We start from the raw sequence: 12,665 nt of genomic DNA on the forward strand, positions 1-12,665 counted from the left end.
TGATAAGCAGTTATCACAGTTCTTTTTAAGAAGGAAAACATTAACTCCAGTGATCAGTGAACAGCAGCAATAAAGAAGCTGGCATTAACAGCTGTCTTCCAGCGTTTAATGTAATGGCAACCATCATTAAATTCACATTTTAATTAAAATATAAAATACTATCTAAAAATAAAAGTGATTTCTGCCACATGGAACTGAGAAGTAGTCATCAACAGTAGTTACAGAATTAGAAGAAAATGCTATTAAAAATAAAATTGATTCCTTTGATACTGCTGTGCACTGCATGATGAGCAATGAATCTTAATCTCCTTTTAAAACTACCATGTGTGTATTATATCCTCCAAAGATAGCCGTCAAGGTTTCCCCAAATTATCCTCACAATAACTTTGGGAGGGACTCAGGGTAAGAAATTCTGACCAGTCTAAAATTAACATAATACTGATCACTATTGACATACTGCTCTCTTCACAGCATGAACCTCTGCATCAGCAGCCCTTCCCATGGGGCAGGTAGAGACATCTATTGGCATCTAACATGTGGCTTCCTGGGGCTGGGACTAGCTGAGCCTCATATAGGGCTTGACCACCCCCAGTCAGTCCTCTTTCAAATTTGACAAGGAAAGCAGGCTCTAGCCTCTTCCCTGCCTTTTTTGGGACACACGGTCAGCATTTCCTGCATTGAAAAAGTGGTGGGTTTGCAGTGATGGAAGGGTGTTTGAGGTTTCTGGCTACAGCAGTGTGTGGTGATTTGGGCCCTGTGGGTGTCTTGGGTTGTTGTAGAGAGTCCTCAGTTAGGGTTGCCAGATGTCAGGCAAAAGGAGGACATGTCCTCCTTTTCAGCCTAATGTCCTCTGTCCGGCAGGCAAAGATAAAAACCTTGAAAATGTCAGGCTTTTGTATATTTTATGTTATAATTTTTGATGGGAGGGTGAGAGGTGGAAGAACCCCCCTCCCGGTGTCTAAACCCCTTGCCCGCCCACCCCTTGTTACCTGCCGCTGGTGCCAGAGCACAGCCCTTGCCCCCTCTTGCCGCAGTGGCACTGCTTGGTGATCTGCCATGCCCGCCCAGCTCACGTGGAGCCCAGAAAGGCAGCATGAGCGGAGTGCCACCTGCTGAGCCAGGCAGGAGCAAGCAGCACCCAAGCACATTGATGGGAAGGCAAGTGCCCAGACTGTGTGTGTTCCAGGTCTCCAACTCCCACACTCCCCAGCCTCAAACGTATGACCCTTGAGGGAGGGGAGACTGCCTCGTTCAGCTTTGCCCAGCACTGCTTTCCCCCTGCCTGCGCCGGAGCCTTGTTTGGGAATCCAGATTAGTAAATTTGCCTCTGAGCCTGTGCAGAGTGAGATCAGGGGGATCCTGCAGCCAGGCTGGGGTGGGTTCGGGTATAATTGGCTGTTTAAATAATGTTTTCTGGTATTTTGAAAAAAATCCTCAATTGAATTTATTTTTATTTCTTAACATGACTGTTTTTTGGTTGGTTCACTGAGAGACATTTATTGGCCGCTAATGGAATAAAATTGTATTGATTGCAGGTTTAATCCGGAACAATTCAAATGAAACATTCAATACGTCCTCCTCTGTCCTATTTTTGTCTTTCTATGTCTTCCTTTTGGTACGCCTGTATCTGGCAACCCTATCCTCAGTTGATTACCCCATGGAGACAGCAGTTTGAGGCCACTGTTTGTGGCAAGAGGTTCTGCAAAAAAAATCAGTTGGGGCTGAGGTGTGTTTGGCTCAGCCTGCTGGTGGCGCTTGTTCCCTTCTTTTGTTACATATAATTCCTTCGTTTCGTTCGTTTAGTCGTGTCCGACTCTTCGTGACCCCATGGACCACAGCACGCCAGGCCTTCCTATCTTCCACTGCCTCCCGGAGTTGGGTCAGATTTATGTTGGTTGCTTCGGTGACACTGTCCAACCATCTCATCCTCTGTCATCCCCTTCTCCTCTTGCCTTCACACTTTCCCAACATTAAGGTCTTTTCCAGGGAGTCCTCTCTTCTCATGAGATGGCGAAAGTATTGGAGCTTCAGCTTCAGGATCTGTCCTTCCAGTGAGCACTCAGGGTTGATTTCCTTTAGAATTGATAGGTTTCTTCTCCTTGCAGTCCAGGGGACTCTCAAGAGCCTCCTCCAGCAGCACAATTCAAAGGCATCAATTCTTCGGCGGTCAGCTTTCTTTATGGTCCAGCTCTCACTTCCATACATCACTACAGGAAAAACCATAGCTTTGACTATTCGAACTTTTGTTGGCAAGGTGATATCTCTGCTTTTTAAGATGCAGTCAAGGTTTGTCATTGCTTTCCTCCCAAGAAGCAGGTGTCTTTTAATTTCGTGGCTGCTGTCTCCATCTGCAGTAATTATGGAGCCCAAGAAGGTATAATTCCTTAATTAATTATAATAAAAAACAAAAACAGAATATAATAATATTAAATAACTAGCATAAAGAAAATAAACATTTCATTAATATATATCTGTATATATTAACAAATTAAATTAAAATTATTTAACTTATAAGGCACAAATAAATGAAATAATTAATTACAGTTGATTAAATAAGTAAATATCGGTAATTAAATATTTGTAGATAAGGTTTAACAGTTGGAGTGAAGCTTTTCATTGACACCCCTCCCACCCTGCCCCATTTTTCCTCGAGAAGCAATCGTCGTCATCATCTATTTTCTTCTGGAACTCATTGGTCATGTGAAGGACACCTTTTGGGGGCCTCCTTCACAGTTTGCCCAGATTAGAGAGGTTTTTTGCCTGGCCAAGTGCTAGAGAACCATATTGGTTCTCTGCTAATAGTTGAGGTGGTTAGGGCATGGCCTTAAATCTCCATTTTATCCTGTGGTTAGTGTAATCTGCCTTCATTTTCTTTTTGGTTTGTTGGTGTTACCGTTGCAGTTACAAGGTATGGAAACTAGGTGGAGCAGATACACTGAGAGTTTATTTGATGATGGCACCCAAAAAGGTGTGGATAATAAGAAAGGAAAGCACCCTGCTAGAGGGCAGCATCTTGTAAATCCTCACTGGTTATATCTTCATCTTTGGACAGAGATGATTCTCCTGATCTGGCTGCAGTCATTGATAGGACTGAGGCACTGGAAAGAGAAAAGGAGTTGGCTATGGTGCAGAGAAAGGGATGCATAGTCAAAGCTATGGTTTTCCAGTAGTGATGTATGGAAGTGAGAGCTGGATCATAAAGAAGGTTGACTGCCAAAGAATTGATGCTTTTGAACTGTGGTGCTGGAGGAGACTCTTGAGAGTCCCCTGGTCTGCAAGGAGAACAAACCTATCAATTCCGAAGGAAATCAACCCTGAGTGCTCACTGGAAGGAGAGATCCTGAAGCTGAGGTTCCAATACTTTGGCCATCTCATAAGAAGAGAAGACTCCCTGGAAAAGACCTTAATGTTGGGAAAGTGTGAAGGCAAGAGGAAAAGGGGATGACAGAGGATGTTGAAGCTACCAACATGAATTTGACCCAACTGCGGGAAGCAGTGGAAGACAGGAGGGTCTGACATGCTCTGGTCCATTGGGTCACGAAGAGTTGGACATGACTTAACGACTAAACAACAACAAAGGTGGTCCCAGGGCCCCAATCCCAACCCAGATGTTATTTTAGGGAAATGAATGCTTGCAGAAAGACTAAGCATAAAGTTGCAAAATTGATGGAATGCGTTGCTATCTTGGAGCAGGTTTATGGAGGCCCTTCCTCAAGGGGACAGTAGCCTTATGCTACCATGGGGACAAATGCTACTCTTGGGGTTAGAGTGTGGATGTACCCATCAGTTCTGGAGACGATATAATTCTGTGCTGGCTCATGCTTTACCTTTTGGTGGGCAATTGCTGCCTTTGGGTGATCACCTTCTTCCTGCCACCAAGGAAAAGATTTGTAAGGGAAATTGTGTTGTCCTGTTTAGCCTCCTTAATAGAGAATCTGAAAAGAAAGAGAAAGTCAGGGAGGACAAGAAGGGGAAGAACGCCTGCGGGAAGGATAGATAGATCCTGGGCTAATTAGATTCCCATGTTTATCATGTACATGGGAGTCATTGTGGAAGCACAACCATGGCAGGCACTTTCTCTTCTGCAATACTTGGGTCTCATTTATCAGGTATATGTCAATTTCCCAAAGCACTCATGGTTATTGTGCGATGAGGCCTTTCATATGTATGCAGTAATGAATCCTGTAATGTGATGGGATGGCCAACACCCATAGTTGTGGCTGCAGTAGATGACCCTGGAGTGATCTGTGTTGGGAGAACATTATGACAGTGGGCATATAGTTCAGAGGGTGGGGCAGCTCAGCACTTCCCACATGTCCACGGTCAGTTTCACCCCTACTTCTGTGGTAGGAATTTAGTGCTCGTGGCTTCTGTAAGAGGAATCTGCAAGTTTAGACACAAATGTTCCATTTGTGTGTGGAGGGCATCCCTTTATAAGATTCCCAAGGTTGCTACTTCAAGAGTAGCACAAAGGATGCTGGAGAGGCAAAGAAACACCCAGGGCGGTAGCCCTCAGCTTCCAAAAGGGCCCAGTCCCATTAAGCTAGATGTGTTAGTGCAGTTACTGAAGAGTTATCTACGGTGTGAGGGTGTGGATTATTTGTTACAAGATTTTGAATTTGGTTTTTGTATCCCAGTTTTGGGGAAATGTTGCATTTTATGCAGACAATTTAAAGTTGATAAATGGAATGGAGGAAGTGGCTAGGAGTAAGACTGAGAAAGAAATTATGAAGGGCTGTGTGTTGGGCCCATTTAGAAGCTCCCCCTTAAGGAATCTCAGGATATCTCCTCTGGGAATGGTGCCTAATTCATCATTTATCTTATTCATCATTTATTGTTCTCAGAAGGGAATGTGGTCAATGATGCCATACCATGAGAGTGTTCGTTACACAGCCTTTGATGAGGCATATGGTTAAGGCATATGGCTCTGGGGTGGAGCTGGTGAAATGTGACACTAAGTCTTCATTTGTTTTCCTCCTGGTGAACCATGAGGACTTTAGCTTGTTAGGATTTACATTTGATGGGTTCTTCTATGTTGATAGGGCTTTGCCAATGGGATGTTTGGTATCTTGTGCTGCATTTGAGAGTTTCAGAAGGTTTTTTGAATGGGCCTTGAAACACAGGGCCAGATTGTCCTATGCGCACCTAGATGATTTTCTCCTGGCTGGGAAAAGTACTTATGGTCAGTGCCAGCACCTGCTTTTGGCATTTCAGGAGCTGGTCAGGGACCTTGAGGTCCCTCTGGTTGAGGATAAAAATTGAGGGCCCCTCCTTCAAGTTTACATCTTTGGGTGTTGAGCTTGGCACAGTACGTCAATTGGCTGCCACAATCTAAGTTAGATGACTTCCAAAGGAGAGTCAGTATAATGTTGGGCAAGCATAAGGTTATTTTATGTGAACTTCAAGAGATGGTAGGACATATTAATTTTGCCTTTAGGTTGGTGGCACTAGGTAGGGCCTTCCTACAGTGGTTATGTGATGTAATAGTCGGGCTTAACATCATCATCATCACAGGATCACTGAGGAGATGAGAGAGGATCTGAGGGTATGACAGCAGTTTTATTTGAATTTAGTGGGGTGTCTTTTTGGTGCTCAGAGCTACTAATGGGGCCTGAGTTTCAGGTGCACACAAATTCTGTGGGGTCATTAGGTTTTGGCATTTATTTCAGGTGACATTTGTGTTTGGAGCAATAGCTACAAGAATGGCATGAGTTTGATGTCACCAGAGACCTAACTTTATTGGAATTCATCCCCAGATCACCATGGGTTATGAATTTAATGCAGGCCTTCATGCTCCATTGGCTACGTTACAACATTCTATTTTTTGTGCAACACTTTTCCAGTGTGAACAGTTATCTAGCTGATGCCCTGTCCCACCAACAGATCAGGAGGTTTAGTACATTTAGCTCCAGATGTGCTGACCCAGCCTGAGGCTCGTCCTGTGGAGGTGTGACTTCTTGCAATGGTGAGGTAGATAGGGCAATCCTGTTTTCTATAGCAACCAGTACACGTCACAGTTATGCAGCAGTGTGAGCCAGGTTCCAGGAATTTTGGGTTATAGGTGGCCTGTCGTGTGTTTGGCCTGCTCCATTGGACCATCTTTTGCAATTTTGTGTTGCACTTCATATCAGAGGGTTAGCACCCAGGTCCATTCAAAGGAGAATGTTGCCCTAGCATTTTATGCAAAGGTTCATGGTTGGGCTGATATGACAGGGAATTTTTGGATTTGCAAGATTATTGAGGGATGGACGAGGGAGAGATGAGCTGCCAAAGATGGCAGGTATCCCTTCTCCCCCACCATTCTCATTTGTATGACCAGTTGTTGGCCTATGATATGTAGGGATGGATTTGAAGTTGCCTTATTTAACTCGGTTGCTCTAGTGGCATTATTTGGTGCATTGTGCATTGGTGATCACATCTCAATGCAACTTGTTGAGGAGTGGTCTCTGTTACATACAGCACTGATGTTACCTGTCTGTCATGGGTTTGGAGGGAAAGTTCCATCCTATGGGGAGTGGAAGGCGGGACATCAGGAGGAGGGGCTGTACTGTATAAATATGTGATGCCTGTGTGGTGAGAGACACACACTGAGAGATGCTAGGAGACACTGAGTGAGACACTGGGATGTGACGAAGCAGCAGCTGGGAAGAAGAAGCTGTTGTGGGAGTCTGTGTGTCAGACAGGGTACTACTGTGTGTCAGAGTACCAACCTGATAGGTTCAGGTGTCTGTTGGTTAGCCAGAACTGATAGGTTCAGGGTCTGTGCTTCAAGTTAAGGGTTCTGTGTGAACCAAACTGTATGTATGTATGAGTGAAACTAAGCCACGTTACTTGATCTTATTCACCTGATTGTTTATTTTTCCCTGTGTGTATTTAAAATAAACCTTATTCTTTTTATTGTTTGAAAAATCCATCTCTGGTCTGTGTGACTTCTTAAAGGGAATGGTTGGTGGCAGCTTAGTGAAAGTGTGGCAGATCCCAGTAGGTCTGGGTTTGTCACATTGATTGGTGTCCAGCGGGTGGGATACGACTGGTCCAGTTGTCCAGCGGTCCAGCAAAGCCTTGGCAGGTGTGCCCAGAGCAAGGGGGGTCTACTCAGGGACAGTCTGAGGCGCGTAGGTAATCTTCTAGGTGTACCTCACGGGGAGGTGCGCTAGTAGAAGAACGTGCCAACTGGGGAGACTTAGATTAAGGTGCTCTGAGGCAGCCTAGTTTTGGCGGGAAAAAGCTGAGGCAAAACTGCGTAGTAACAGTGATCTAGCTTGCCAGCTGAGAGGCCCAGCAGAGGGGGGTAGGCTCTGACTCGATACTGTTGCAAGTTTAGTGCTGAAGAACAGCAGCAATCTCTAGGGAGAGCTGGTTCTGAGGCAAGAAGGAAAAAAGTGGTCGTTTTATTTTGAGGCTTGACTTTTTAAAGCAGCCTGTTCTGAGGGGGGATTATGCCCTTGACTCGAAGCCAGATGGCCGAAATGAGTGACGTGAAAGACCCCCAGATTGACCAAGGTTCTGAGGATGAATTTGGCTCAGTGCAGGGTGACAGCACAGGAGAGCAGAACCCAGAACTTAGAAAATTGCTCATAGCCCAACAGCATGAACTGAGGATGAGGCAATTTGAAATGGAGGAAAGGGAAAGAGAAGAAAGGGAAAGAGAGAAACAGCGGCAATTTGAAATAGAGAGATTGGAAAGAGAAGAAAGATTAGAGAGAGAGAGAATGGAAATGGAGAGGGAGAGAGAGAAAATTGCTCTGGAAAAAGAAAGAATGGCCTTTGAATTAAAAAAATTGGAACTGATGAACCAGAACAATAATAACAATAGGGATTCTGAGGGAGGCCAACTGTCTAAGGCTGACCTGAAGAAATTCCCTGTGTACCACAAGGGAGATTGTCCCGAGGTGTTCTTTTCCTTAGTGGAAAGAGCGTTTGTGGACTTCTCAGTGAGGGAAACTGAGAAGATGACCATCATGCGATCTTTAATCAGTGGTAGCCTGGCTGAGGTCTATGCCGAGATGCCTGAGGAACTGATGAAAGATTTTGCAGAGTTTAAAAAACTGGTGTTTGCAAGACATGGGATAAATGCGGAACAGCTGAGACAAAGATTCAGGTCCCTCACCAAGAAACCAGAACAGACTTTTACCCAAGTGGGGGCCCAATTGGTGAGGCTGCTTGAGAAATGGCTATCGCAGGAGGGAACAGAGACCTATGAGCAGCTGAAAGACTTGATAGCACTGGAACAGTTCTATTCAGTCCTGCATGGGGAATTGAAATTCCAGGTGAGGGAAAGGAAACCGAGGTCTGTGGCAGCAGCCGCAGAGATCGCAGATTTTATTTCCCAAATAAGAAAGCCCTTGGGTGAGGGGAAATCTGTAGGTAAACCCAAAGAAACCTACAGCAAGTACTCTCAGGGACCAGGGAAAAGCCAGCAAGGGGGAGGGGCCCATGGTGAAGGGAAGCCCTCAGACATGAAACCAAGACCTCAGATTTTGGAGGGAAAATCAAAACAAGATGAGAGAGAATCAAAATACACCAGAAAATGTTATTTCTGTCAGGGAAAGGGTCATCTAATCTCAGAGTGTGAGAAATTGAAGCAGCTAAAAGGAATGGTGCCTCAGGAGTCTAGTGGAACCAAGCCAAAAACTGTGTTCTGTGTCCAGAAAGAGCAAAGCTCAGTGTCACTGAGGGAGCCTGTTGCCATGGCTACTCAGTCTGGAACAGCTACCGCTGCTGATCAGGCTGAGGAAAATGGTCCTCTTATAGAGGTAAAGCACTGCTTGCTGGTGAAAACAGATTCTCAGTTGTTTGAGACAGCTGGGGTGGACGTAGGAATACTTGACCGTCAGTATAGGGGGCTGCGGGACACTTGTTCCCAGGTAACCCTGTGCCATCCAGATATTATTCCTAGGGAGTTTATAATCCCAAATGAGAGCATGAAGGTGGCAGGGATTGAGGGGCAGGTAATCTCTCTGCCAGTAGCAGAGGTACCTGTCAACTTTCAAGGCTGGAGGGGAGATTGGCGGATAGCGATTTCATCGACTCTGCCAGCAGCCGTGCTCGTGGGAAATGACCTGGCTGAACATGTGAAACGGGTGCTAGTGATTACACGCTCACAAGCCACCACAGGGACAGTTCAGGGGGGTAATGATGAGCCAGAGACGGAAGCAGAGGGGAGTTCAGAAGCTGTGGTGGAAACCTTAACCACAGACAGCAGATTTGGACAGGAGCAAAAGGCAGACGCCACTCTCCAAAAGTGTTTTGAACAGGTGACTGACGCCCAGCTAACACCTGAAACCCCAGAGAGATTTCTGGAGAAAAAGGGGATTTTATATAGAGAAACCCTGAGGAATATCTCAAAAGGGGGAGAAGGGATCAGAAGTCAGCTGGTGGTACCTGAAAAGTATCGCCCCATGATCTTACAAAGGGGTCACTCTGACATGTTTGCTGCACACTTAGGGGTGAAAGGGCCCCTTGATTTGTTCAAACAAAATTGGGAGCAGATCACCCAGGATGACCCACAAGACGTTGTGACTTACATAGACACCTTGATGAATGACCTAAGGAGAAATCTAGAGCTGGCAGCAGAAAACCTGCAAGCTCAGAAGGTCAGACAGAAAACATGGTATGACCACAAAGCTAGAGAGAGGCACTTTGACCCAGGGGAGGAAGTGCTTTGGCTTAGGCCCTGCAGAGAGAACAAACTGCAGCTCAAATGGGCAGGACCATATAGGGTCATTTCCAAGATGTCAGACCTGAACTACCTAATAGAGCAGGAGGAGAACCAAGCAAGGAGGGTGGTTCATGTGAATGCCCTAAAACCCTACTACAGAGGGGAACAGAGGGTTTTATTCGCGATAAAAGCAGCTGAGAGTGGGGAAGCTGAATTACCCTTCTGGGAGGGTAGAGGGGAAGTAAAATACAACCCAGAGGAGGTAAAGATCAGTCCTGCACTCCCCCAAGACCAGCAGCAAGAACTAAAAATGCTGCTTAGTAAATACCAACAGGTGTTTTCCAACAAGCCGGGGATAGTGAAGGGAGTGATGCATCGGATCCACACAGGGGATGCACCCCCGCAGGCAGTATCCCCATACCGAGTAACGGGACCCTATAGGGACAAGGTGCGGAAGGAGCTGGACGAGATGCTGAGGGAGAACATAATCGTCCCCTCTTCTAGTCCTTGGTCCTCTCCGATAGTCCTTGTGGACAAGCCTGATGGGAGCATTAGGTTTTGTGTTGATTACAGGAAATTAAACCGTGTAACCACTCCTGATGCCTACCCAATGCCCAGGCTAGACAACCTGATTGAAACCATAGGGGGTTGTCGGTTCATCTCATCATTGGACCTGGTAAAGGGATATTGGCAATTAAGAATTGATCCCAGGGATCAAGAAAAGACTGCCTTTTGCAGCCCTTTTGGTCTCTATGAGTTTCGAGTCCTGAGCTTTGGTCTCAGAAATGCACCAGCCACATTCCAAAGGCTGATGGACCAGACCTTGGCAGGGCTCAGTGACTTTACAGTGGCCTACATCGACGACATAGGGATCTTCAGTAATACCTGGGAAGATCACCTGATACACCTGGAGTTAGTGCTGCAGAGGTTAAGTGCAGCAGGGCTAACAGTAAAGGCCAGCAAGTGTCAGCTGGGTAGCCCAGAAATAAAATACTTGGGTCACATGGTAGGGGGAGGAATGATAAAACCCCTGGAGGCCAAAATAGAAGCTGTGCGTGATTGGCCTAGACCCAACACCAAGAAAAAGGTCAAATCATTTCTTGGGTTGGTGGGCTACTACAGAAAGTTCATCCCGAGGTTTAGCGAGATTGCGGCTCCGCTGACCGATCTGACGAGGAAGACGGCTGATGACCGCATCCCGTGGACCAGCGACTGTGAGGCGACGTTCCAGAGGTTGAAGGAGGCGTTAATCAACTATCCAGTCCTGCGGGCTCCAGACTTCGACCGGGAGTTCATCATCTACACCGATGCGTCTAACACCGGGGTAGGAGCAGTTCTGTGCCAGGAGGATGAGAAGGGTGACCAGCATCCGGTGTCCTACCTGAGTAGGAAACTTCAAAAAGGTGAGAGACATTTGGCAACCGTGGAGAAGGAGTGTTTGGCCATAGTCTACGCGATCCAGAAGGCCAAGCCTTACATCTGGGGAAGACATTTTATTCTGTGTACTGACCATTCACCATTGCAATGGTTAAAGACAATGAAAACCCACAATAGCAAACTTATGAGGTGGGCTTTAAACCTACAGGACTATGACTTTGAAGTGAAGGTGGTCAGAGGGTCAGTGAACTGTGTTGCTGACGCCTTATCAAGAAGACCTGAAGAATGAAGACGGCGAAAGAAACATGGACTATGTGTATATATTGGTGACAAAAAGTTAAATGTACCTGGTTTTGAATTTGGTTTGTATGAATAAAGGTAAATTGATGTAATGTATATGGTAGATGTTTAAATGCCTATTTGCTATGGTTAACTTAGAATGTAAGTATGAGTAAGTATAATATGGTATGTATAACTGTTGTTGTGTATTTTATTCAGGTTGTTTTTTGGTGAAAAGCACGTTAGCTTTCCCCCTACAAAACAACTTATAAAGAGGGGAGGTGTTACATACAGCACTGATGTTACCTGTCTGTCATGGGTTTGGAGGGAAAGTTCCATCCTATGGGGAGTGGAAGGCGGGACATCAGGAGGAGGGGCTGTACTGTATAAATATGTGATGCCTGTGTGGTGAGAGACACACACTGAGAGATGCTAGGAGACACTGAGTGAGACACTGGGATGTGACGAAGCAGCAGCTGGGAAGAAGAAGCTGTTGTGGGAGTCTGTGTGTCAGACAGGGTACTACTGTGTGTCAGAGTACCAACCTGATAGGTTCAGGTGTCTGTTGGTTAGCCAGAACTGATAGGTTCAGGGTCTGTGCTTCAAGTTAAGGGTTCTGTGTGAACCAAACTGTATGTATGTATGAGTGAAACTAAGCCACGTTACTTGATCTTATTCACCTGATTGTTTATTTTTCCCTGTGTGTATTTAAAATAAACCTTATTCTTTTTATTGTTTGAAAAATCCATCTCTGGTCTGTGTGACTTCTTAAAGGGAATGGTTGGTGGCAGCTTAGTGAAAGTGTGGCAGATCCCAGTAGGTCTGGGTTTGTCACAGTCTCATGCTGTCTAATGTATTTCTCATAGACACTAGTGTGACAGTGCTTTTGAGATGGTCCAAAACAAACCAGAGGGGTAAACGAACTTACATTTCATTACACAACTGTTCTGTTGACAGTGTATGCCTGGTTAAGGCAGTGTGGGCCTACCTAGGTTTGCAGGGAAGGTACCCACCCCTTTATTTGTTCACATGGATGGTAAACTGTTAACTAAGTTCCAATTTTGGAGAGTTACATCCAAGGCTTTGAATCGGTGGCCATAGTAGGCTGGCGAATCGGAACCCACTCATTCTGAATTGGAGCAGCCTCCTCAGCTGCTGTTTTGAGCTATATGCCGGGGATATCTAGAGAATTGGGCACTGGTCTTCAGATCACTTTAGAATGTACATACAACTTTTCCCCCACTGAAGAATATTTTTTCTGCTGTTTTGTTATAGGTTCATGCTTACCAGGGTCAAGATTCCAGATCCTGATAATTGGTCACCATTTTGTTTTTTGGGCTTGAAAGAT

At 45.6% G+C, this 12,665-nt stretch overlaps 1 protein-coding gene across 2 annotated transcripts; it reads left to right on the plus strand.

Annotated features, from left to right (window-relative positions):
- The first annotated feature begins 6,442 nt into the window (after positions 1-6,442).
- LOC144588284 (uncharacterized) lies at positions 6,443-12,063 on the plus strand. Of its 2 annotated transcripts, none has more exons than XR_013543779.1 (2): positions 6,443-11,869; positions 11,904-12,063. XR_013543779.1 is itself a non-coding variant. In XM_078390754.1 (2 exons), the coding sequence occupies exon 2, from the start codon at positions 7,440-7,442 to the stop codon at positions 11,325-11,327; it is 3,888 nt and encodes a 1,295-aa protein (XP_078246880.1). In that variant the 5' UTR covers positions 6,443-6,717; positions 6,752-7,439; the 3' UTR covers positions 11,328-12,063. The 2 variants fall into 2 exon arrangements, 1 of the variants encoding a protein (XP_078246880.1); XM_078390754.1 differs by having other exon boundaries at positions 6,443-6,717; positions 6,752-12,063.
- The last annotated feature ends 602 nt before the right edge of the window (positions 12,064-12,665 follow it).

This window comes from Pogona vitticeps, chromosome 3 (assembly GCF_051106095.1).
Source record: "Pogona vitticeps strain Pit_001003342236 chromosome 3, PviZW2.1, whole genome shotgun sequence".
In the NCBI taxonomy this organism is placed as follows: domain Eukaryota; kingdom Metazoa; phylum Chordata; class Lepidosauria; order Squamata; family Agamidae; genus Pogona; species Pogona vitticeps.

Excerpts from the sequence above, each read along its gene's own strand:
- LOC144588284 (XM_078390754.1), top strand. The coding sequence starts at position 7,440 with ATGCCCTTGACTCGAAGCCAGATGGCCGAAATGAGTGACGTGAAAGAC.